The sequence below is a fragment of the Saccostrea echinata genome, unplaced genomic scaffold (genome assembly GCF_033153115.1).
Source record: "Saccostrea echinata isolate AGI-Se365-2 ecotype Australia unplaced genomic scaffold, CSIRO_AGI_Sech_v1 ptg000034l, whole genome shotgun sequence".
In the NCBI taxonomy this organism is placed as follows: domain Eukaryota; kingdom Metazoa; phylum Mollusca; class Bivalvia; order Ostreida; family Ostreidae; genus Saccostrea; species Saccostrea echinata.
Window position 1 is genome coordinate 6,030,845 of NW_026889783.1, and position 27,919 is coordinate 6,058,763.

General features: G+C 33.7%; 1 protein-coding gene across 1 annotated transcript; it reads left to right on the top strand.

Annotated features, from left to right (window-relative positions):
• Positions 1-12,171: 12,171 nt before the first annotated feature.
• Positions 12,172-26,970, top strand: LOC133199438 (very-long-chain 3-oxoacyl-CoA reductase-like). The gene is made up of 10 exons (XM_061335242.1): positions 12,172-12,358; positions 16,870-16,916; positions 18,471-18,546; positions 18,651-18,761; positions 21,075-21,139; positions 22,100-22,144; positions 23,929-24,045; positions 25,451-25,516; positions 26,210-26,389; positions 26,682-26,970. Exons 1-10 carry the CDS (start codon positions 12,172-12,174, stop codon positions 26,790-26,792), a joined length of 1,005 nt encoding a protein of 334 aa, XP_061191226.1. The 3' UTR covers positions 26,793-26,970.
• The last annotated feature ends 949 nt before the right edge of the window (positions 26,971-27,919 follow it).

Genomic DNA, 27,919 nt, shown 5'->3' on the forward strand with positions numbered 1-27,919 from the left:
CTGCGCTGCAATGGTCACACTCAATATTAATGATTTATGTACTACTTGATTATTGATTAATATTGATCCGAGTCATAAAATATAGGATTGAAGTTTGTCACATTAAAATCATCATATCATACTTTTGGTAATGTATTTTAAATTTCATGTAAATATCCTTGAGGAACCCCTTCTTTTTAAATATGTTATTACTGTACATATCCTTCACTGAACCTCAATTCACTGGATCTTAAAACCCGCCAGTCCGTGCAAGTTAGTTTGGACACGGCAGTCCAGAGAAGAGAACGCTTTTACCCCCTCTCAGATATGTTTTGTAACCAGCATTGATAGTTACACCGAGTACCAGTATTACTTGCAGGGCTTACTTTGTATTTCTTGTGTGTAATGGTCCAGCTTTTCTGAGGTAAGGTTTATGTTTATAATTTTTTCTTAGTTATTTTCTTGTATCATTCATTTGTCCTAAAACACCCAGTCACCGCATTTCTCATCAATTTTAGCATGTATGTTTCGTTTAATTTGATTTCTATGTTTAGTAACACGTATTATTTATAAGTCAATGGTGTTTCAAATTATCGATGAGATTTACTTTGGGCTACGCTGCATCGTCATGATTGTGACGTCATGTTATTTGCTTTTTGTGCTAGAGAAACAATACATTATGACGTCACATTATTTACCCAAGCTGGAGCCAGGTGTACAGAAATTTACACCTGGCCTGCTAACCAATCAGAACTTGTGTTACAATCTAGATAGGAATAATGAAAAAAAATTGATTGTTTGCTGTTTTACATCCCATCAAAAATATTTCACTGATGTAGAGACATCACCACATATCATGAAGGGCTTCACATTTAGACCTAACTTGGCACTCAGGCCATTGAACAGTGAGGGTTCTTTATCGTGCCAACATCTACTGTGATATGGGGCCTCAGTTCTTCTCATCTGAAAAACCTGTAACTTTGACTTCTAATACTGGATGTTTGGTGAAGGAACAGTCACTGTCTATGTTTATGTCTTAGATTTGATGCAGTGAACGAGAATCAAACCCGGTACTTCCACATCACATATTAAACACCCTACCACTAATTAAGCTACCATGACAGGCAATGAACTAGATTAAATACCATGTAAACCATTGCTTAGTAGAAAATTATTGTTGTTTTAAACTCATTAATTGAAACAGAAAATATAGGTCAAACTTTTTATGACGTGGGTTAATTTGTTAACTTTTGATTAATAATTGGATTATAATGACTAAATAAATAGGACTTGTTTTGACAGTCATATTGAAAAATATATATGAAAATCATAACAGGTTATCATCTTTCTAACCAATTAGCCTAGTAACCATTGTCATCATTAATAAATTTTATACATGTACTGCAAGTTACATTATATATGCATTTCTTTATGTGAAATCATGAAAAAATATTTTACATTCATCTTTTTATTTTATTTTTATTACATCCTCAAATGACTGCATGTAATAAAAACAGTACTTTACCAAATAATGCACAGAAAATGTGACGGTATCTTTGTACTCAAAATGATGGTTTATTATTTATATGTTGCACAATTTCAATTTCTTTTATTTTAACTTAAATGAGAAATTTCAAATTCCTTTTAGATAGGTGTGACTGTCATCTGAAAACTGAATGTGAAATTTGATACCAAGCATGCCCATGATTTGCCAGAAGAACATGTTGGGAGATGAAACAGAACATGCAGAATAAGCAGCATAGTAAAATTTAAACAGTCACACAAGGATAGAAGTCCATCTAGGAGTATGGAAACATTAGGCTTTAAATTAATTCATTAAGAACTTGTAATATGTGTAATTTTACAGTTTAATTTAGGAAGAGCTATTTTGGCATATACAACTACAGTCAAACCTCTTTATCTTGAATTAAATGAGAGCGAGAATAAACTTTGAGATATTCGAGGTATCCAGGGTAAAATTCTTAAAGAATAAGGGGTTGGGCCCCCAAAATCACTTCGACATATCCATGATATTCCAGATATCAGTGTTCAAGATACTGAAGTTCAACTGCTGTACTACAAGTGGAAACTTGCTTGCATGTTTCAAATTATTCCAGGACACAGGACCAGATGACAGGACATGTACATGTATAATGTACAGCTTTCAAGTATAAGATTGAAGAGATGTTCATTCACATTTCAAAAAAAACAAAGCACTAAATTCTACAAAACTATTAGAGCTGTTGTATACTGTTTAGCTCACCTGAGCTAAATGCTCACTTGAACTTTTCTGATCGAAGGGTGCCCAGTGTTCGTTTGCCTTATGTCCTTTGTAAACTTTTCAATTTTTAGTTAACCTGAGCCAATAACTGAACAAAATTTACCCATTTTTGTCATCGTCTTAAACTTTAAAAGTCACAATTTCACAATTTCATTTTCTTCTCAGAACCACTGGGCCAATTTAAATGAAACTTGGCACAGTGCATTGTTGAGTGAAGGGGATTCAAATTTGTTCTAATGGAGGGCAACTATTTCAATGGAAGATAATTAAGAATTATTGAAAACCTTAAATCATTACCCCCCGCGTGATTGTTGGGCCACGGCAGCGGATCAAGTATTTCATGGCAATATATAGGAAAAATTTTTAAATATATTTTTCTCACAAATAGCAAATCCATGAATAAATGCATACTCGCGTAGTGTAGATTCATGACCTCATGGGGTAGAAGAGGGCCACAACAGAACATAAAAGTTTTACTGTAAGAAAGGGTTGTAGCGAACATATTTATAATGAATTGATGCTTACGGTGAAGTGATTTTTATTCCCTGTGACTTTGAAATATATTGTAAACCTAACAGATATAATCAATTATGCTTATATCGAAGCTAAATCGTCCATCCCTGACACTTCGTTATAAGCAGTGCCATGTTTTACTGTATATGGATTAAACGAACAGTATTCAAGCTCAAAAGTCCATTCAATAAGTAGGAATTATCTTAAGAATTCTTCGTCTAAGAAATATATGAGTCATTATTATAGTTATTTTGATATGAAAGCATCCTCAGGAAGTTTAGATTCAAATTTTCTCAGATCATAGTCTTTGGGAATAACTTGAGGCTACAATAGGGGATTTAAGTTTTATGAGATTATAGAAGAAGAAATCTTTTAAAGTTTTTACCTCACCTGAGAGGAAGGCTCAAGTGACCTTTTCTGATCACATTTTGTCCGGCGTCGGTCTGTCTGTAAACTTTTCACATTTTCATCTACTTCTTAAGAACCACTGGACCAATTTCAACCAAACCTTCCACAAAGTATCTTTGGTAAAGGGGATTCAAGTTTCTACAAATGAAGGGTGACGCCTTCTTTTAAGGGGAAATAATTACAAATTAGTAAATAATTAATAGCATCTTTTAAAAGTCTTCTTATCAAAAACCTCTCGGCCAGGAAAGATGAAACTTTTGTGAAAACATACCCAGATAGTGTAAATGTTTAAATTGTTTAAATCAGGACCAATGGGGGTAGGGTGGGGCCACAATTGACAATCAAAGTTTTACATAGGAATACATATGAAAAATCTTAATAAATCTGTTTCAAACTTATAGGAAAATAATCTTTAAAATTTTCGAAAGCCACGATTAGTCACAGAAATATAGAAGCATCCTCAGTGTAGATTCAAGTTTATTTCAAACATGCCAAACCCTTACTTATGTGTAGGATGGGACCACTTTTGTATTTAAACTTTTCAATACTGAACTGATTTCTGCTTTTTTCCTAGCCACAGTGATCAGGTGAATGATATGGTCCATAGGCATCTTGTTTATTCTATGAGTCCCGGGGTGTAGGTTGGGCCAAAATGAGATCCAAATTTTACAAGATGCAGAAAGGAAAAAAAATCTCCAAAACAACAGAGCCATGTTGATCATATTGATATTGGAGCATCTCAATGTTGTGTGCATTCAACTTTGAAAGAATCATAGCTCTTTTAGGGTGATATATATTGGTCCACAGTGTGGTGTCAATTTTTTGATGAAATTTAAGAGGGTTTTAAAAAAAGCTGATGAAGAATAGCAAGGGCAAAGAGACCCAGATGACATTGCTGATAGGCATCTAGTTGAACTTCTTCCCAGGAACCACTGTGCCAAATTCAATCAAACATGCCACAGAACATCCATAGGTAAAAGGGTATTAAGTGTGTTCAATTTAAGGACCAAGCCCTTTTTTCAAGAGGAGATAATAAAGAAATAATGTAAAATTAATGTGGTCATATCATTATCTTCTTAAAACTCTTTTTACATCAAAGGATGAGAAACATCTCAAATATATGAATAAACATTCACCATATCTTAAATAATCAAGTGTTGCATATCTTATAGAGAATCATTGTATCCACCTCTGAGTATATACCTCGCTTGGGTACTGCTAAATAAGTTGCTCTTGCCCCCCCCCCCCCCTTTGGTAGCGGTGTTCCACATCACAATATGTTTAAGTGCGGAAACTTGTAGTGTGATTGAGCGGCACAGTATTCATCCTATATCAGTGATGTCAATGTCTTCAATTTTAAAGTAAACATTCCAAATAAATATATAAATAAGTATTTGATCTCTGCACCCCAGGGCAGACGTGATTCGAAGTCTAATGAAAAAAGCGGAATACGAATTTTAAAGCGGATTGAGCAAATCTGAATGACCGAATTCTGCTTTAAAACGAAAAAAAAAAACCATGCCTGCAAGGGTAAAGGTTTTTTTTTTTTTTTTTTTTTTTTTTTTTTTAAATAATTTGTTGAGAGGTTGTGTTTGAGAACTTTGAACTTTGAATTTGATTTGAATATTTCATGATTATGTAAAATTTGCATTTTTGTGTTGCAGAGCCTCCTTTGTTTTGCGGCCCATCCATTTTGTATTGCATTGCCGGCTCTTTGCGTTGGCTTTGCCAGAGATACTACTAGCATTGATGATCGCTCATCCAAGATTTTTTTTTCTCTGGATCTACAGCAGTGCCCAATTCATGCTACAATAAAGTTCCTTAAACACATATATGATTTGTGTTTAGATATGCACTGATCGGAGATAATATTCCTTGCCATGAATTAGCTGATGTTATTCAAAGGAAGTGCATGAATGGTTTGTTTATGAAGAGGAATTATCTTATTTATTTGCAAACTAATATTGTCGTTGTTAATATTTCTACTTATTATTGCCTCTGTAAAATATGTGCTCGGAAGCGCTTCAGTTGAAAGTTCCTTTTTCAATTATCGAGTCGGTAAAATGTTCCTTTTTTCAATTATTTTTTTAAATGCCCATGCACTAAATCATCCCATTTAGAATAGATACTTCTGTTTTCTCTTTTCTATTTTTAGGTCACCTGAGTCACTCAGGTGACCTATTGCTATCCGTTCTCGTCCGTCGGCGTGCGTCGTGCGTTAACATTTGAACATTTTTAGCTTCTTCTCTGAAACCGCTTAACCAATTTCAACCAAATTTGGCATATAGCATCTATGGGTGAAGGGGAACAAAAATTGTGAATTTCATGGTCCCTGCCCCCTGGGGCCTGAGGGGTGGGGCTAAAACCACCAAAAATAATGCAATCTTTAAAAATCTTCTTCTTTACTCCTGGACATCAAGCAGTCAAACTGTTGGCATCATTGTAATAAGCATTGAGCCCTCTACCAAAATTGTGAAATTCATGGCCCCAGGGTCAGGGGTTCTGGTCCCAGGGTGGGGCTATATAGATCATATAGTGAAAGTGCATTATTTCTTTGAAAATCTTCTTCTCTGCTCCTGGGTATTAAATAAGGTAACTAAGTACATAGTTATGATGAGCAAGAGTGTCTCTTCCAAAATTGTGGAATTCATGGCCCCAGGGTCAGGGTTTCTGGTGTAAGGGCGGGGCTCTATTGATTATATAGTGAAAATGCATTAATTCTTTGAAAATCTTCTTCTCTGCTCCTGGGTATTAAATAAAGTAACTAAGTACATAGTTATGATGAGCAAGAGTGCCTCTTTCAAAATTGTGAAATTCATGGCCTCAGGGTCAGGGGTTCTGGCCCCAGGGTGGGGCTATATAGATCATATAGTAAAAGTGCATTATTTCTTTGAAAATCTTCTTCTCTGCTCCTGGGTATTAAATAAGGTAACTAAGTACATAGTTATGATGAGCAAGAGTGCCTCTTCCAAAATTGTGAAATTCATGGCCCCTGGGTTAGGGGTTCTGGTGTAAGGGCGGGGCTCTATTGATTATATAGTGAAAATGCATTAATTCTTTGAAAATCTTCTTCTCTGCTCCTGGGTATTAAATAAAGTAACTAAGTACATAGTTATGATGAGCAAGAGTGCCTCTTTCAAAATTGTGAAATTCATGGCCCCAGGGTCAGGGGTTCTGGTGTTAGGGCGGGGCTCTATAGATTATATAGTGAAAAAGCATTAATTCTTCGAAAATCGTCTTCTCTGCCCCTGGGTATTAAATAAAGTAACTAAGTACATAGTTATGATGAGCAAGAGTGCCTCCTCCAAAATTGTGAATGTCATGGCCCCAGGGTCAGGGGTTCTGGTATTAGGGCGGGGCTCTATCAACTATCTAGTGAAAATGCATTAATTCTTTGTAAATCTTCTCTGCTCCTGGGTATTAAATTAAGTAACTAGTACATAGTTATGATGAGCAAGAGTACCTCTTTCAAAATTGTGAAATTCATGGCCCCAGGGTCAGGGGTTCTGGTATTAGGGCGGGGCTCTATTGACTACAATGTATATAGTGAAAATGCATTAATTCTTTGAAAATCTTCTCCTCTGCTCCTGGGCATTAAGGTGATAAACTAAGTACATAGTTATGATGAGGAGGTGGGTCCCTTCCAGAATTGTGAAAGCCATGGCTCTATTTATTATGTAGTGAAAATGCATTGATTCTTTGAAAATCTTCTTCTCTGCTACTGGAGATTATTTAAACAAACTAAGTGCATGTTTATGATGCATAAGGATGCCTTTTTAAAAATTGTGAATTTCATGGCCCCTAGGGTCAGGGGTTCCGGTGTTAGGGCGGGGCTCTATTGATTATATAGTGAAAATGCATTGATTCTATGAAAATCTTCTTCTTTGCTACTGGAGATTATTTAAACAAACTAAGTGCATGGTTATGATAGGCAAGGATGCCTCTTCCAAAATTTTTTGAATACATGGCCTCAGTTTTTGGGTTCTTGAGGAGGGGGGGAGGGGGGCTCTATTGATTATATAGTGAAAATGCATTAATTCTATTAATTAATCATTAACTAATCCTGTCTGCTCCTTAGTGTTGAGCTGATAAATAAATTGCTTAGCTATGATGAAGATGGGAGCTTCGAACAGAATTTTTAAATCTTGTGGTCCTAGGGTCAGGGGTTCTGGCATAACGAGGAAGGGGGGGGGGCATTTGATAATATAGTGGAAAAGTGTTAATTCTTTGAAGTCCATAGTTATGATGATGAGGGTAACTCTTCCAAATTTGTAAATTTCTTGACCTTTGGTCTTGGGTTCTGGTGTTAGGGTAAGGCTTTGTTGAATCTGTAGTGAAAATGCATTGTACCTGTGAAATTCTTCTCTGCTTCTGGGCATATCGAAAGCAAACTGAGTAAAAGTTTAAATGATATAAGTAAGCGTATTTCTACCAGATTTTTGAACATCTGGACAATTTGTCTAAGCATTCTGGTCCTGGACAGGGCTCTATTAATTTGTATTCTACTGAGAGAAGTTATTCCCCTTTTCCATTCACCTTTGATAATTAATCACTGTAAATAATGTATTTGAAAGATTAATAGAATAAGATAATTATGCAAGAATTTTTATTGTATAATTCAAAAAGTACTTTCTTAGTTTTAATAATCAGGCAGACCTGTAAGTAATAGATAAATAAAAATGAGACAAAAATAACTTATCTTATTAAAAGTTCTTCAAATACCATAAGAGAGATCAATGCTAAAGGTCTTAATATGGGTTTAAAAATAGTACAGAAGCACTAATAGTTTGTTAATAGTCTGCATGGTGATAATATTAAGTGGGGGACAGATTAGAACTTAAGTTATGAGTTGATACTGAATACTAGACTAATTATTTTGTTGATCCTGATCTTCCTACTTCTCTTGCTTTAGGGCAACAAAGCTTCATCTGTCAGTGTATTTAACTTCTAAATTGTTGTATTATACTCAGGTGACCGTTAAGGACCTTGGGCCTCTTGTTAAATGAAGACATGACAGAAATAAATTTCGATAAAGAGACCCCAGTTCAACTCTCATGACTTGATATGAAAGTATGGACCGGACTTGCAGTACAGCTAAGAAAAACCTAAGAAAAAAAAAAGTATCCCAACTCGTAGGACTTCGGATGTTAAAGTGAGGACTTGTCACAAAGAAAAATTATGATTCCCAAATCACTTGCCTTAGAATACAATTAATTGGAAAATTAGAAGTGATTCAATAAGTCACACAGAAATTAGTGACTTATGCGTCCTTGCTTATTTCGGATTACTTGTAACCTTAGAGAAGTAGCAAGCAAATAACTAACCCTATGCAATATCGCAGCCTTAAAGTACTTGAACGGCTGTTCATTTCTTTTTATTACCTGTTATGTGCGAACAAGCGGCTAGTATTTATACTATTCATTGAAATAACCTTTTTTTTTAATTTAAAAGTATACATTCCAGATAATTACAAATGTCCAAATACGTACTATGCACCTCCCAGGATCAAAAGCTTGACCTTTATATCTCCAAGGGTCAAGGTTTATACCATTTATTGTGAGATTGTATATGAGAACTAAACCTTTCTATGCCCCCGTAATTGAAGATTAGGGGGCATATAGTTTTTGCCCTGTCCGTACGTCTGTCTGTCTATCTGTTTGTCCGCAAAACTTTAACCTTGCCCATAACTTTTGTTTTGTTGGAGCTATGGCCTTCATGTTTCACATGTGTATTCCTTGTGGCAAGACCTTTCTTTAGGTACCATCATATTTGACCTGTTGACCTTGGAGTTTGACCCGATTTTGAAAAAAATTATCAGACTTTTACCTTGGCCACAACTTTTGAACATTTAATGCTAGGGCTTTCAAACTTCACATGTGTATTCCATGTGACAAGACTTTCCTTTGGATATCAACAACTTTGACCCTTTGATCTCGACCCAGGAGTTTGACCTACTTTTGAAAAACTTTAACATTGGCCATAACTTTTGAAGAGTTGATGCAAGGGCTTTCATACTTCACATGTGTGTTCCTTGTAACAAGACCTTCCTACGTATACCAACAAATTTGACCCTTTTACCTTGATCTTGGAGTTTTACCTACTTATGAAAAAAATAATCTTGGCCATACTTTTCGAACAGTAGGTGCTACGATTTTCATACTTCATATGTATGTTTCTTGTGACAAGACCTTCATTTGTATACTTAAAACTTTGACTCTTTGACCTTGACGTTTGACCTACTTTTGAAAAACTCTAATAACCTTGGCCATAACTATTTAACAGTTGGTGCAAGTGCTTTCATACTTCACACGTGTGTTCCATGTGATAACTTTTGAACAGTTGGTGCTAAAGTTTTCATACTTCACATACATATTTCTCGTGACAGGACCTTCCTTAGAATACCAACAATTTTGAACTTTTGATCTTGATCTTGGAGTTTGACCTACTTTTGAAAAAAATTAACCTTTGCCATACTTTTCGAACAGTAGGTGCTAGGGTTATCATACTTTACATGTATATTTCTCGTGACAAGACCTTTATTTGTTTACTAACAATTTTGACCCTTTAACCTTAGAGTTTTACCTACTTTTGAAAAACTTTAATAATCCTGGCCATAGCTATTGAACAAGTGGTGCTAGGGCCTTCATACTTTACGCGTGTGTTCCTTGTGAGAAGATCTTTCTTTGGATACCAACAATTTACCGTTTGACCTTGACCTTGGAGTTTGACTTACCTTTTAAAAAAATTAACCTTGGCCATAACTTTTGAACATTTGGTGCTAAGGCTTTAATACTTCACATGTGTATTCCTTGTGACAAGACCTTCCTTCGGATACTTACAACTTTAACCCTTTGACCTTGACCTTGGAGTTTGACCTACTTTTGAAAATTCTGATCTTAGCCATAACTTTTGAAAATTTGGTGCTAGCGTTTTCATACTTCACTTGTATATTCCTCGTGATAGAATCTTCCTTTGGATACTAACAATTTTGGCTAATTGACCTTGACATTGGAGTTTGATCTACTTTAAAAAAAATAACCTTGGCAATTATTCGAATATTCGAATTCGATAGTTATGTAAGTTTGGCATTGTTGTAATGAAGGGCCTGTCCTTTGTGTTGGCGGCCCAAACACCGTTTTGCCAGAGACACTAGTAGCATTGGTAATCACTCATCTAAGTATCTAAGGCCGTTCTTCGTGCTGACTATTCCTTAAGGTAAAAATGATGTCGTTAGTGTGAGAAAAGAAGAGAACTATACCTTCTTGAAAGATTAAAAAAAATCTGAAAGAAAAACTCTTTGCTTATCTACTCAACATGAAAACACATACATATCATCAAGTAGATAATTATTAAAAGATAAATATTAAGAGATCTAAGGCTGCAGACAAGAGTTGATCAATCAATACATGTCTATTTGTAATTGTAAAATTTCACAAATCGAAAATATTGTTAAGATATTTGTGAATAGATAACAAAATAATAATTAAACTCAAAGGTCAAAAGTAATAATAAAAATTGTAAATAGAACAAACATTGACCTCTGAAAACATCAGAGGTAGAAATCCGATGTCATTCGTTTGAATTGTTGTCATTTTATCAGTATGAGGATACATAATAATACTCTTTACTACAAGGTTTCTTTCAAGCCTTTATACCCTATTGACATAAAGGAAATGAGATCTTTGATAAACATTTTTGAATATAGCAAGGTACAATCACTACATGATTGCGATCTTGATACACCTCCGGGAAATTGACTTTAAACATTTTTAATAATTTGGAATAAGGGGGGTCCACCATCTGATAAGAGAGATACTTCCCAAGTGAATAATTCTGAAGTTACCCATAATTTTACATTTACTCATATCTTTAAAGGAAAGATTACTCTGAAACCCAGATTATTAATTCGTTGAAGATGTGAATTCGTTGATTCAGGTCATCCATGAATTCCACGAATACGAAGCCACTATGAAATCTAATGATTCCACAATAAATATTACCTTTCATAGAACTATGTTCCATAATCCGTAAATTAGGTGCCTGCTCAAAAGTATGTTCTTGTATGTAACGTTTTCTCCCAGTTCAACACAGACACCTGATGTTATTTAATTTTCTTAAAATAAAAAAAAATATATATTCCCAACTTATGTTTAGGGAAGGTATATTTTATGATTTAAGAAAAAAAAATGACGTTAGGTGCCAGTTCAGCTTATTTACTGTCGTTTGCATTTTTTTAAGTCGGGATTGAAGTTCAAACATGTGCACTTTGACATGGTTGTATGTTCGTTCGCCATAAAACTTGTTCGCCCTTGCATGACGCCGTTCGCCCTCATTCCCGTTTGCCCAGAGTTCGATCGCCCTAAAACTTGTTCGCACAGGGTACGTTCGCCTTATTTATATTGCAGAAAGTTCAATAATGAACCAATGGATTTTTAAAATAAATTATATATATGTACATTGGTACATAAATTGCACACGGGAGACAACAGACGTATGCATGTGGTCACACTATAAATACCTGTACTATCAAAGACCCGGCAGACCAACAGAAAATTAACGTCTCAGTCCTTTAATTGTTTTCAAAACATAACAGAAATTGTATGATCCCCTAACTTACAGTGACATTATTAAGTATAATTAAATCAATTAAGCATGTAAAGAGCATAAATATCAAATTTGAATTATTTAAATAAGATTACGGTAAATAAAAAAAATACTGTAGCAACATTTGAAAAAAAAACACCAAGTCGTAAAATATTGAATAAAATTAATAATAAATGTAAATATTTACTATATACTGTATATATATATATATATATATATATATATATATATATATATATATATATATATATATATATATATATATATGAGGGCGAACGAGATATAGGGCGAACAAGAATAATGGCGAACGGACCTTGCGAACGAACTCAGGCGAACAGGTAGATAGGGCGAACGAACTTGATACCCTTTGACATTCCGCAGCAACTATGGCGAGCTCTGTATTGAACAATGTCTTTAATGTGTTTTGCAGAGACTCTTCTGCGTATTTTGCAACGATTGGATTTGTTACAGCTTCATATATAGCATTTAAAGCAGCTTTTAATGTAATCAAAATCTTGAAATTCCTTGTTTTTGCTGGATCTACAAACTTCAAGAAACTAGGATCATGGGCAGGTAACGATACTTGTATCAACATATTCTGTTACATGTATATCTATTGACTCAATTCGTATAAATTTACTACTTTCTTTAAGCTTTTCAGAAGTAAACAGGACAACTTACACGTAAAAACATTTTTTGCAACTATATTAAATGCTTGGCGCATATGCTATTGTATTTGATACCGTCTTTCAGCTCTCTTAGGGCGTATCATAAAGCGTCGTATTTCCAAATGTAGCGAGGCGTTACATGTACATTCAAGGTCTAAATGCAAAGAGTTACAGGCCCGTAGGAAGCAATTTCAGTTGGGGGGGGGGGGCACAACCAAACATATTCAGGTTTTCAGTTGGGGGGGGGGGGCACTATCAACTACCAAAAATTCATTGACAAGCAAAAAAAAAAAAAAAAAAAAAAAGGTAATCAGACGTTATTGTTGAGGGGGCACAAGTATATAGTAGCTATGTTTTCTATAGTATTCTATATATCGGCAAAATTATTGGGGGGCACGCCCCCCCCCCGTGCCCCCCCTTTCCTCCTGAGCGTGCATTACGTAATATTAACTGATTAAGTCAGGCTTATCATGTATACAGGTAGTCAACAAATTTATTTTTATGCCTTCTAAGTTTTTTTTATTTCAGTATGGTAGATTATCAGTTTAAATCAAAGGTATACTTTTTGTTGCCTTTCTGATAACACATATTTAAGTTGTAACAGACATAATGTCTGATTAAGACCTTGTTTTGTCACTAGTGGGTAACATTGAAGATACATATGTATTTTTTAAAGTGAAAGACTAGATTAGAGAGTCATAAATGGAGTTTAAATTATCTAAAGCGAGTGTGTAGCCGTCTAAAAATGGTATGTAACAAAAAAAAATACAAATGAAAACAATCCCTGTCTTTATATTGATTCATTGAAATTGACTGTGAATGTTGACTTGATTCTCAAGGATATATATTTATTTTTTCACTGACGAATATAGGTCAATGTTAGCCAGTATTGAGGTTATGGAAAAAGGTTTCAGTGAAAATGCTATATAATAATTATAATACATGTAAAAGAAATTAGGGAGGCTATTAATAAACAAGATCCTGTTTAATAGGTTTTAAAGGAAAAAATACATAATTATCCTAAGGTTTGGGTCGTATTGTTTCATTGACAGAACACCTTGCAAATAAAGCCCTACACATTCAAAAAACTAAAACAATATTGTCGGACTCGATTTGTCTGTTGGATATGAATTTTACAATTTATCGATCAAAACTCTGGAATGAAAAAAGGAGTAGTCAAACCAAAGGTATATGGAGGAGTGTAGTTAAATTTTGAGTATTGCATTATGAAACTAAAAATATGGTTGATAAGACCAAACATTCAATGAGTTTTCTTATGGTTCAAGATCTTTTAATAATAAGAAAAGATCATAAACTTTAACTTTCTGGAGTGGTATTAGGCAAAGTTAGAACAGCAATTTACCCAAAAATTCCCACAGTAAAGGCTTAGTAGAGGCAGTAAGTTATATAGAAATGGTTGCTATTCATATCAAAACAGGGGCCTGAAGAAAGGTCACCAGAACCAGTGAATAAGGTGAGAACAGCTGACATTGTATATTGGAAACACTTAACTGGTGAAAACATTTACTTGTCTTTGAAAATATTAAATTAAAGAATGCAAGATTGCTTGTTTTTTTGTTTGTTTTTTTTTTTTTTTTGAGAGAGAAACATAAGCATTATTTTTTAAATAAATGATAAAAAGCAGAAATTGTTATCTGAGAGTGAATATGAACTTGTTCAACAGAAAGTAAATACATTAAAAGTGAAAAATGGCAATTGAAATCTTCAATCCTTCTTATGATAATTTTAGTTTCAAATGAATATTGAACTTGACAACAGATAATATATTAAAAAAATCATTTGAAACATTTTAATTGAATGTTTCAACACCTAGACAATTCACAAAAATATCAAGGCCTGTCTTTATTGCTTTTTGGGTAGTTAACAGTATTATAACACCATTCCGTAGACAACGAAAAGAACAATGAAATGGCAAACCAGACATGCTTTTCAATATGGCTGCAACGAAAATGTGGATATTGTGGGGGGTCTTTTATTCCGCTATATATCAATGTAAATGTGATGGAACCTTTTAACAATACACAAAGATGCATAGCAGAGCATATTCCTGGACATCGTTCGATCAATGAATCAAATATACTTTTCTTATTTGATTCATTTATACTGGATTTCTAAACTTCATTAAAAAAACACATTACCGGGTCCAGTAAATGCGTTACCAAGCCCCTTTCGTTACTCCAATATTAAGAGCTGTAAATGAGAAACTTCAGACGTACTGTCATACAGCATATTCTAGAAGTGGTGTAAATCAGATTTTCAAAAACTCCAAAGAACTTTTAGAAAATTTTAAATCACCAAATTCTTCTAAAGTCAATAACATCAAAACTACGACTTTTCTTCACTTCATACAACCATTCCTCTTGAAAAATAAAAAACTATAGACTTTTTGATGCCATAGACAACTTCTTCAATAATAATGAAACTTCGAAATTTCCGTATCTTTTGAATGGTCATCAACAAAATTACTACAAATCACCCTGATTCTACACAAGAGTACATGTACCCTTAAGTTGATATTAAAAGGATGCTGGAGTTCCTCATTGACAACATTTATGCAGTTTTTGGAGACCACAGGTCTTCCAATTACAACAAAATGTTGGCATTTTGATGGGAATTAAGACCACAATTAAAATATTGTTGGTTTGGCGTTGCCGACTTGGTCTTTATACGTTGGGGTCGGGAGGTAGGGAAAATATTTTTTTAATTTAAATTTCAGAAATGGTACATGTTGTTAGTATCCGAACGTCATGGGTTTCCGATAGTTTAACAACAACCACAGTCCGAATTGATTCTCAGTTTTGTCATTGATTTTCAAATCCTATTAGTTTTAAACCTACAATATACATATAGTATTAAAAGTCACTGACATTAAATTATTGTAAATTCGAATCATGTGCACGAATCCAAGCATGGCAGCTAGACTAGTAAATCGGACAGGACATTGTACCGTGAATTTTCTATTTCGAACTGGTATATCTTATTCATCAGTTTACTTAAAAACTACATTACCACAGAGAGTCATGCCATCAACTTTTGTTATACCGAGTTTACATTTTACCGCTTTCGACAGCCATGCTTGGATTCATGATACGCATTTATTCAACATCACATAGACGCTTATAAATGAAAACTGTTTGATCAACCAAGCGTTTACATGATTCTTTCCCATTCTGTATATATTATGCAAAAGTACATACACCTAAATTCGGATGAATATAACGAAATAAAAATTATGATCAGTATCTGTTGAAAAATTTCTTCGGACCGCACCGATTTATGCGAGTCGGCCGGCAAACAAAGCTAATTTTATTTTTGAACTAACTGTGCTCCTTTATTTGGTACCTATTGTGCTCTTTTATTTGCCAATTTGTTTTTATATTCCTATGAAGCAGAGTTTTTGAACTTCTACATGAGAAGAAGAAGTAACTTGCTGTAGCGTTCAACTCAGCATTCAGATATATCGACAACGTTTATCAATAAACAATAGTTACTTCCATTCATATGTCGACTCGATATATCCCAGTTAACTTTGCATAAAAGACGGCACATAGTCTGCCATATTTGTCACATATTTGGATGACTTACTGACTATAGACGATAAAAGCAAATTTACAACCATATTGTATGACAAACGAGATGACTACAGATTATCCATTGACAACTTTCTTTTATTTATGTAATAATATTCCGCTATCAACTCTCAACTTATTCGATACTCAAAAGCATGCTCTGGGTACTACAATTTTTAAACCGAGTTACGCTACTGACAATTTAACCCACACAATATTTTTTTTTTTAAAATTACACCGTGAAATAAAGTATGAGTAGCATTTATTTTTTAATTTTACATTCTTTTCATTGCTTCTGAACTGATTACTCATGCTGTTTTTCCTTCTTGGAGACCTTACTCTTCTGTTTATTTTTTATTTTTTTTCCTCTGATTTTCTTGTTCCTCATCCATTCTTCTCTTATTTCGACCAGGTGCTCATTAGGTAAGGCATTGAACCATACTTTACCGAGTAACATGTCTTCATGAATTTCTTAAAGTCGCTTAGTGTAAACCAGTGTCAGAAAAATGCACACTGATAACAAATTACAAAAACTGACAGGACGGAATTTCAATTGCCGGTATTTAAATCAAATTCAAAATGTTGGACAGTAAGGCGGATTGTGAGATGATATTTTTGACTGAAACTGTTAAAAATTGCCTCAAAGGAATGAACATACGGTCTAAATTGCGACAAGGGTAGATGGTCCAATTTTACATATGATATGAAATGAGAAAATGAGCTGTAGAAGACCATGATCGATTTTAATTTGAAATGAGGAAATATTGTCGATAAGCTGCATTTTATGTTTCCCTTTTACAAAGCTGTTGAATTCTCTTCTTTTCAGTTGTCACAGGTTCAACAGATGGTATTGGAAAAGCTTATGCAAAAGAGGTATGTTATACTTTTGATTAAAGTCATAGCAGTTTACATCTTTATCTAAATACCACAAAAGCATTTATTTCTACTTCAATCTACTGAAAAAGACAAAAAAGTTTTATGGGTTGTTAGGTTCATTCTCTCCATATCTCTTTAAACATTTCTTTCAACATGCTTCCTTTCCTGCAGTCGCTAAAATGTAACTATCTGAAACTACTATTTAAGACCAGGTCACCCTCAAATACAATTGACTTCGACGATATACAATAAGTAATCCGAGCACTACTTTTTGATTTTAATGAAGTGGTGACACTTTTATGCAAAGCAAAATATGAAGTATTATTTTGATATTTTACCTCTTCAAGAATTTCAGTCTATTAAAATAAAATCTGTTCAGTTTTATATTTTAATCAATATAATTTTGTTAAATTTTACTGCACAGCGGGTGTGACCAGTCGGCAGGGGATGCTCACTCCTCCATGGCATCTGATCCCACCTCTAAATTTTGAGGTCCATATTTGTTCTGCTCCAAATTTGTATCGTTTCATTGGACTTTCGAGATTGAATACTGTTCGTTATCTTCATATTTCACTACAATCAGCCGTATTTTAGCAGCTGTCAAACAAAAATGAGGAAAACTGAAACATTTGGAATCACTTTAGTTGCTCTAATAAATGAAAGCAAAATCGAAGAATTTTAAAAGAAATATTTCAAATGTAAGTGCAACTTTCTCAAGTTAGTCCTGTAGAGCTTAAATTTCATTTCAGATTTCTGGTTATATTTTGGAATGAATCAACTTGCATGTATTTTTGATATAGTTATTAGACTGCTACATTCAACCTTTCACGATATTAGAAAGGAATGTATACAATTTTGGATGAGTTTACACCGAGCTATGAAATGATGAAAATTCAAAGTATCGTGATTTCCTCGCGGTTATCTAACTTACTGCCGCTCTTCTGCGAAAACAAATCAAGAAAGTTCTAAATCTTGTGTCATTTTCAGGGCATAACATATGGTTTAAGCTAGTAACAATGAATGATTTGAACAATGAGTACGCCGAAAGTATAATGCATTGCTAATGGTTGCACTTCAGAAAGTAAGTAATCTTATTCGGAATGTTAAGACTTCCAAAAGTAACGTTTATCTCAAAGAAATGGTTGAATGTATTATGAGAAGAGTCGGCTAGGCGGAAAAAATCTATTTAAAAAATGTAACACAAGAGAACTAGCATCTTAATTTTTTTCAGCGTGGTGCACCGAAATTTAGCAAGATATTTCATCACGACCTCTTTCTAATATGTCGTGTTGGATCTAGTAGTGTATTCAACAGCACATTGCCCCAAGTTAATTGACGTTTCCTACCTCAATCGCGAAAGAGTTCCGTTAAATTAATTAATCGCGATATGAAGTACATTGTATTATCAAAAGCGTTTAAAAATAGTGTACATGAAAGTTTGGGGAAATTAATTGGTAAAGGGAACTTTCTATATGTTGTATTAAAGTACTTAAATGCATATACTTTCATTCAAATTTTATAATAAGTAATGTTAATCATTCCTATTTTTAGCTAGCTAAAAGGGGAGTAAATATTGTTTTAATAAGTCGCTCAGAAGCAAAACTTCAGGAGGTTGCCAATGAAATAGGTAATGAAGATTTGTGAATCAAAATGAATAATTCATCATGACACATTCATCAGCAATTGCATGTAACATATAAAGTACACAGTATTTTGTGCTTTAATTTCCAGAAAAAGAGAGCAAAGTTCAAACTAGAATTATTGTGGCTGACTTCAGTAAAGGTCTGGAGTTGTATGATTCAATTAGGGACCAGCTAGCCGGCCTGGAGATCGGAACGCTAGGTAAAAGGACTATCATTCTTATTTTATAGTCTTTTCTGTCACACTTCTTCAAAGGATAACCTTGATTTATCCTTTAAAACAGATTTATTTTCTTGGAAAGTAAGGATAGAACAATGAGTATTAATTTACGAGTTTAACAGGGACATTGAACATTTGAACTACAGCAAACACCTTTTTGAAATGAGGTTATATCTTTCTTTTCCATTCATACGAAGTCTTTTATTCACTAATGCACATAAGGGAATTATTACTTTTCTATTGAATCTCTGTAAACAAATTAAACTTGGGTCATGATGCGTGTTTTTGTCAGTCTTACGCATTTAGAACAAAGCTAATGACGTTTGGATTGACTTTTATCGAAATTAAAAATTCAACATTGACACTTCATGAATCTCACACTGATCAAAGCTAACTGCTTGAAATCTTGTTGTGTGATATTATTCATCATAATTCAATGTTATTTAAAGTGATATTTAGTTTCAACATATATTGAAAGGAAAAAGAAACGCAGGGTAAACTTTTGGATGTGATGTAATGATAATTGTTTTAATGTATTTTCCAATATTATTATCTAACATATAGACACATCTTTAATCAATATATCAACATATTATGTTAAGAAAATCTCATTAGATTTTAACGAATAATTCAAGAGAAATTGAAACTCATTTAACGGTACCCCCACAAAAGTGAAATCGAAAATGTAGGCATTATTTCTATGCCTCTCTAACGCATCGGTCAGAGCCTTAATACTCCTATTCATGGAAGTCTTCGGTGCATTTTAAAATTTTTTCTTATAGGACTATTATCTAACCCTTCCAACACTGTAGCCTTTAGCTGGTCAAGAGGGGCCGGTATATTCCGACGCCCTCTTATTCTATAGTCCAGTTAGTCTCATAAATGTTCAATTAGAGACAAAGGTGAATTGTACGGACCCAGTCGAGTAGGTTAATGTGATTTTTGCTAGGAAGGCTTGATATATTCTGGCTACATTTGGTGGGAGTAAACATTGTAAACATAAAATAGGCAAACAGCGCTCACCTGCGCGTTTGAGACTAACACCTCCGTAAGTCAACAAGCTTGCAGAACAAACTCGCGCAATCTCTTTCTTCCAGTTTTGGGGTGGAAGTGAAGATCGTGATTGCCTTTTGCATTTGGCGGTAGTGATGTCGTGATTACGCCAGTTGTAGGATGGATAGCTCTGTATTGACAAGGCCTCGTTATATGCTCACTATCCCGAAAACTTTAGAACAACCTTTTGTTGCCTTTGTTTCTTGGCAATGCAATTGCTAGAATACATTGAACTTCCGTCAGCCGTATCATTTTTGCACGAAATTCAAATTGACTTTAAATAGCGGAAAACAGTTTGTATACCCCCAGAGTACCAACTTCTGTTACAAAATTTGTTCACAACGCAGCACTGTTAAGGCGTACTACGAAGAAATCAACGGAATATAAACTTGCACAAATATACCATTTTAAACTGAATTTATTTTCGTAAAGCTATTATATTATTGCATGACTTTAATATTAATTGAAATAGCATTGTTTACCCCACTCTGTTATTTTGAGAGTCACATGATAAATGCATATAATGTGTACTGTATGTAGGTCTTGAACAAATTTCAATATCGCAAGGGCATACCCTAGTTAAAATTAAAAATTTAGGTAATAACTTGTTTTTACATAACTTATAGTTTCTTGAAAGTGCTGCTGCTTTAGATAAAATTTGCATTTTATTATTATAAATTTCAAGTTATTCGGCGCTAGTTAAAATCTTTGTAACCTTTACCAAGTGTTTTATGTATTTATTAAGTAATGCTTTCGATTTTAGGAAAGCAGCAGCACTTTTCTAGATCAGAAATATTTCCTTTATGTATATTCCAAAAATTGTCAAGATCTAATAAGTGTATATTTTGTCACCATGTGTTTCTTTTTCCTTTCAGTATATTTTCTTGCTTTGATTGACTTTTCCACAATTATTTTCTAGGAATCGTTCCACTTATACGCAATGATTTGGCACTCGTAATAAAGCCAAAATTCGGCTATAAAATGAACCTCTTGCTCTTTTATATGGACATTTCTTTATCCATTTCATAGCACAAGACTGATTAAATTTATATGAAATTGAATATCACACTTATGTATCTTGAAATCTTGTTCAATTTACTTTCAAGTAAAAAGATTACTAGTATATCGGCCTAGCTTGATGCAAAATCTTGTTTGTTAATATGATAGTTAACTTTTAAATCATAAATGGAGGACTAGAGGTTAAATGTAGTATTCATTCATCTCAATCTTTTTACATTACAGTTAACAATGTAGGGATGCATTATCCATTCCCAAACTACTTTTTGGATGTAACTGATAGAGAAGAGGTATGGGAAAACAAAATTATTTTTTCTATGTTTGAAACCATAAAATGAAAATCTCAGGTTGTTTGTTGATTTTAAAGCTGCAGTTTGACAGCAGCTGTTTCACATTAGGGTTCCACTTTATGGACTTCATATGGTGATCAGACGTACCGCAGTTTGACAGCAGCTGTTTCACATTAGGGTTCCACTTTATGGACTCCATATGGTGATCAGACGTACCGCACATTCTTCCGTTATGTATTGCTTACCCGGTGCTTATCCTCTCGGCATTGGCCCATTCTTTCTCACCTTCACCCAAGGAGTCCCCCTGGACGAAGGATGATCAGTAATTTTGATCCAGGTTTTCATGTGAAATTCTAAGGTTGACATAAGTCCCTGTGTATAACCTTTTCTCCGGAGCATATTTTTTTTCTTCCTCGACCCAGGTCCACAAAGTATGCCCATGATAAAAGGATGTACAATTACTTTGATGCAATTTCCCAAATAACACGCAAGGCCAAAACAATTATCTGTGTGAAACCTTGTCTGGAACATTTTTCCTTGTCTGGAGTATATGTCTTTTGACAAGTTTGACACACCATACCCATACAGTAAATAGAAAAGGGTTTGCAGTGTTTTTAACATGTCAAAGGTCATGGTTTTGTTAATTTTAACAAGGAGTGATTAACTTTAGCCTCATTAACTCAATGAGATCAAAAATAAATTTGGGAAAAAAACTTTTTTTTTACTTCTTAAAAAAATACAAGTAACAAAATCTTCTTCCTACACCAAGACAAAACGATTAATGAACACAAAATGTTCTACAGCAATTACATGTCTACTTTACCCTTTTGCACTTCACTTCACATTTAATTTGAAATGGTCTCTATCTAAATGGTACCTGCTTTTGCTTGTCAATGTTTCCAGTCATGCTCAACATTATTAATATTACGAAATTGACGTTCTTATGTATATTTCTTTCAGCTTTTTATGAAATTGATCAACGTAAATGTAACAGCTGTGACCATGGTAAGCTGTATTGTCTCTAACAACGCATTTACGATCTCATAAAACATATCTAAATGCTTAATCCTCTACCTTTTCATACGCCCGTTTTAAGACAAGACGTATTATGTTATAGCGTTCATGTCCGTTCGTCTGTTAGCTTTTTCGTGTCCGGCTCATAACTTTAATACTATTAGGCCTAGAGTTTTCAAACTTTGTCAGCTGATGCATCTTGGGTAGAAGGTGTGTCGCGCATTAAAAGTAGATCACTCTGACCTTTAATTAAGATGTTATGGCCAAATATGGAAAAATCCTGTCCGGCTCATAACTAGAAACCTATAAGACTTAGAATCATCAAACTTGGCCAAGTTATGCATCTTAGGTAGAAGGTGTGTCGCGACCTATTTCAAGGTCACTGTGACCTTTAACTTAAGTGAAATTTAAAAAAAAAACTGTCTATACTATTAAATTACACAACCTAAAAAATGTAAGAGTGTTGCAGTATCCTTATTAAAAAATGTTAAATCAAGAAATTACTTTTTTCATTATATACTTTACAGCAATCTATAACAAATGTACTGTTATAAGAGAAACTCCACCTCTCCCATGGGTGTAATTATCAAGCACTGGTCAAGGAGAATTTTTATGACAGAAAATTGCATGTAAAATTAGAGAGAAATTAATCAGTTTAGTGTGAGGAGATAACTAGTAGAGCATCTCTGATCAAGCAAGTGTTATCTATATCTCTTGGAAATTGGGCAAAGGAATCGGCCGTGTTGGATTAAATAGAGCTTGTTGGCTAACCTAGCTTTTAAAATGAATTTGGTAAAAATTTATTATAACTAATTTGATATTGCATAATAAACTAATTTGATATTGTGTAATATAAATAAAACTAATTATACCGGGAGGGAGGGGGATATTGGAATCAGCCTGTCCGTTTGTCTGTGTGAACTGCAACTTAAAACCAGTCTAACATTAAATCTCAAAAAAAATCATCAAGTATTTTTTAATAAAATGCATTATGGTAGTCCCTACAAATCTAAGAGTCATGCAGTAACCTTATTAAAAATGTTGCATCAAGATTACCCAAGTTTTTTTTTTTTTTATAATTCTTTGTAACAAATTAAAAAATATCTGTTTTTAACAGAATGATGTTAATATGCATTTTAATTGCAATACAGACTACAAAGCAGATGGTGCAGATCCATTCATCCCTTTGGAGTAATGAGTGAACAGCATCCAGTTAAAGATATTAATTAATTAATGAGTTCAATGTAGGAAGGCTAGCTGTCTCAATCATTTCTGTTAGAGCAACTCTGTTCAAGCAGCTCTTATCTGTATCCTTTGGGAATTAGACAGAAGAACTGCTTGTCAGTTTATTAGCATATGTCATTTGATGGCCAGTCTTTTATTTTCAAAATAAATTTGGTATAGATTAAATTTTTAAGACTAATTTGATATTGTTTAATATGATATTTTTATTTAATTTTTTGAAAATATCAAACAAATATGAAAGATGAGGGGGGAGGGGGCTGCAGATGGGAATTTCTCAAACTCTAACACAACAAGTTTGAGAAATCTATGATGTAATATTTGTTATAATTAATGCCTACACTACAGGAGATGTATAAACATCAAATATTATAAGGAATGGAAAAATCATGGAAATCTTTGAATCAAGGTTGACATGATTTTCTTGCACTCTAAACTGTTTATGATAATTGAACAATATTTGACGGGCGTATCATGCTGTGGCGGGGCACTTTATTAACTCTTACGAAAGTCTTTCCTGTTACTTATTGCAGATGACCAGCATTGTGATGCCTGCAATGGTGGAGAGAAAGAAAGGCGCTGTCATAAACATCTCCTCCATTGGAGGCTTGCACCCCATGCCTCTCATAACGGTATATTCCGCCTGTAAGGTATGTTATTATCATTTTCAATCTACATACTCAGCTGTGTAACTAGGCCCTTTTCTGTTCAAAGTATATTTCGCCTGTACGACACGTGACCTTCAATAATCAGTATTTCCTCAGCTGTAACATTATGCCCCTCTTCTCTGTCCACTGTATTCTCAGCCTGTTAGGCACGTTGTCTTTTATTATGAGTGTGTTCTTCGCTGCAGGACTCAACCCCACATTTCTGCTCACCGTTGACTTACCTGTAAGGACGGTGACCTATAAATATCTGTGTGCCCTTAGTTCTGAAACTAAATTCTTTTTCTTCTACTGTGTACTCTCTCTCTGCAAGGTATATAAGCAATAATTATCAGTCTGTCCTCAACGGTGGGTCAGCATCATTCCCCTCTATTCACCGTGTACTCAACCTGTGGCGTTCTGTATGATATGTAAAGACATAACGAACAGTAATCAGGCTCAAACGTCCTTTGGAACAAAACAAATTGGAAGCAGAGCAAACACGGACCTCTGAAAACAACAGATGTGGGATCATAAACCATGGAGGAGTAAGCATCCCCTGTCGACTTGCATACCCGTTCCTTGTCATGATCAGGCAAACGGAAAATAACCGTAGACAATTCAGTGTGAAGATAGTGGCCTAACAATTTGTAGGAAAAACGTTAGTCAACATTAGACTTAATGATAGATTGTATTTGCTAACAAGGTCATTGCATCGACTATAGAATTTGCTAAATGTTGATTTTAAGCGTTATTGTTGATATCCTTTTATAATCAACTTATTTGTCAATATTTTGCCTCGTTCTACAAATTGTTCCTACTTAAAACATGCTCCTGCGTATCGAATCAACTGGGAGACATAAAGTCCATATGCAGGTGATAATGGTATATTGCTGCATAAATAAGGGAAGTTGACGATAGAATAGTTGAAGTCGTCACATGTATGATTAAGTTTTGTTAATTTGTTTGATTGTCGATCACGTCTTTTTCTAGCTAAATATCCAAATTGAAACAGATGTGTAAGACTCGGTGGTGTCTTTTATTTTGGGTTCAAAAGGGATACATTGATTTAACTTAGGAATGAATCTTTTCAGAGAGAACTAAGTTTTTCATTAAAATATTCTGAATGAAAAATTGACCTTAGCAGTCAATCCAAACATTAAAAAGTTCTTCAAGTAACATCTTGATAAATTTTGAAATAAAATGATTTTACAAAAAAGTATTATGTGTCCCCTCTGACATGTTTTAAGGGATATTGCATTTGATGTAAGTGTTGTTGAATTGGTTGATTAAAATGTTTTACGACAAAAGATGAAAAGTCACGATTACAAATATCATTTTGACTAGTAAATGCACTTTGTAATGTACGATCTGAACCTCTGCTGACTTTACAATAAATTCTCTTTTTCAGGCTTATGTGACATTTTTCTCCCGGTGTATACAATCTGAATATGAATCGAAGGGAATTATTTGTCAGGTAGGCACATATTTTGTATGTTGTCCATCAACACCAGAAGAAGCTAATCTAACAAATAATTTGTCAAATGTACAGATTTTTTTTAAAAATAAATCTATTAAATTATATGTCAACCTCAAGATTTATATTTTTTCACTTATTAATTGAGAAGATCTGTATTTATAACTGAGTTTTAATTTCCGGTACTGGTGATTCACAGATTTATTCAATTCAAGACTTAACCTTAGTTTATATACGTGACATTTATTGAGTTGTGGAAAACAATACCATCATTATTTTTTAATTAAAGAGTGTCCAATGTTCATTTGTCGTGTGTTGTCTTTTCATAATTTAAAGAGAAAAGATAATTTTTTAATTTTTTTTTTCAAAACTACAGGGTATGCCTTTGTACATGTCTTTATTTATTGACAAACACAATATTTGAGCACTCACCGAATTAGAAAAATTTAATTCCAACTGAAAGCATTCTTTTTGTATCTGCTTATATTCTTCAACCTAGAATTTGTCTTAAAGTAAAAGTCTGGTTGTTTTAGTAGTAGCATTTCTTTGCATTCTATTATTTGAGAATAGAAACACAAGGATGAAAACTTGTAGTATCCCATTCTTGTCCTGCGTTATAAAATAAACTGCACTAAATTATCTGTGTTGGTCCAGACCAACCTGCAAATACATTGACTGTACAAATCTTTACAGTGTGTAGTGCCACATTTTGTTGTAACAAATATGACCATGCCATTTCTTGTTACAACAAAGAGGTCAGAGAAAAGGATACCTTCCTTATTTAGACCAAGTCCCACCACCTATGCTAAAGCTGCCTTGGATTCCGTTGGGGTATCAGATTTTACCAATGGCTACTGGGCACATAGTGTTCAGGTGTGTATTGTGTCCGTAGAGTGCCATTTTATATATTTCAGTATAATTACATGAAATTTTGTAAGGCTAATCATGAAACATTAAAACCTCGATTCAGAATTCGCATTTAGCACTGAAGTGGTGAAACATTAAAAAAAAATGAATTTGTTAGTTTACAGTGCAGTAAAGTTTAATTCTGAGTTTCAGTTTACGGCATCTGAAACATAATTGATTCGTGACCAAAAGACGGTTTTATCTAAGCATTCAGTAAAAAATATTTGAAATGCTTTCCAGTCTTATATGTGTTTTACAGGCTGCAGCCGTGGGCATGTTACCAGAAGGAGTCATAAAAATGATGTCAGTGGGCTTTATGGAAAAAACCAGAAAAGCAAATTTAGAAAATATGTCTAAGAAAAAGGAATAATGTTGATCAAGTCAATTCAGAAGCAAATATGTATTGCTCAGTTTTAAAAGACAATGTAAGAAAGCTTCATTCAGTTGTTAAAATCAAAGCTCAAAGACAGTATTTATTTCAAAGAATATACACGTATTGAGTATTCATAAATGAATAATTAATATACACTCAATAAATTAAGGGTCATTTAGAGAGAAAAAGTTTTCAATATTTTGTAAATTTTTATGGAAAAAAAAAATTTAAGAATTTTTTTAATTTTAATTCCTCAGTGTATTCCCATTTAATGTTTAGAAATGACTTAAGGTCTCTTTACCCACGACTGCAATACCTCAGCATTCTCTTCTTTGTGGTAGCTCAAAAGACAGTGATGGATAGCACTCCCAGGACTGATTTAACATTATTTCATTTTTGAATTAAACCCATTTTTCTTTACTTTAGAAGTAGAATTATTATATAAACTTTAAATCCACTTTAAAAAATTGGAACCAAAATTAAATTTTTCTTATGTTTGTATCGTAAATTTCCATTCAATAGTATCTAAAAATAGTAGTAGTTCATTCTCCTTACTTGTATGATTTTCACCATAATCTTATCTAAATATTGGCATTTAATATATGCTTACTGTATGGTCTTCATTTATTAATTTAGAAATAATACTATGTAATCTTCTAACCCCAAAAAATACAAGGATTTTATAATCACAGTTTGATGGGCTTATTGGTCTGTAGTTTTTTAAATTATTTTCCCCCCTTTATGTATCAGACTAATAACAGCTAGTTTTTGAGATGATGGCGGGTCACCACATTTAAAAGATTTTTAAAATGAATCATAAATGTAATTCAGAATATTTTGTAAAATTCCGGGTGACTTGTTATCCATGATTTTAATTCCATCTTCACACTCTCTGGGAGTAGTTTTTGCCTCAGATATTCTTTTTTCGGTATTTAGGAAGCTCTAAACTCTTCTCACTGCAGAGTTCTCATTAAGTGGTAGTTTTATATGTAGGGAGGATAATCTGTCCTTTAATGTTAGGTTGAATAAATATAGGATCTCCCATGATTTGTAGTTGGATATGATTTTTATCCAACGAGTTGTGTGCTTTTTATCCCCGAGCCTTGGCGAGGGGATAAAAACAC

Excerpts from the sequence above, each read along its gene's own strand:
- LOC133199438 (XM_061335242.1), top strand. The coding sequence starts at position 12,172 with ATGGCGAGCTCTGTATTGAACAATGTCTTTAATGTGTTTTGCAGAGAC. Across the intron at positions 18,762-21,074 it reads CCTGGAGATCGGAACGCTAG|TTAACAATGTAGGGATGCAT; the intron begins GTAAAAGGACTA and ends TTTACATTACAG. Across the intron at positions 22,145-23,928 it reads ATGTAACAGCTGTGACCATG|ATGACCAGCATTGTGATGCC; the intron begins GTAAGCTGTATT and ends TACTTATTGCAG.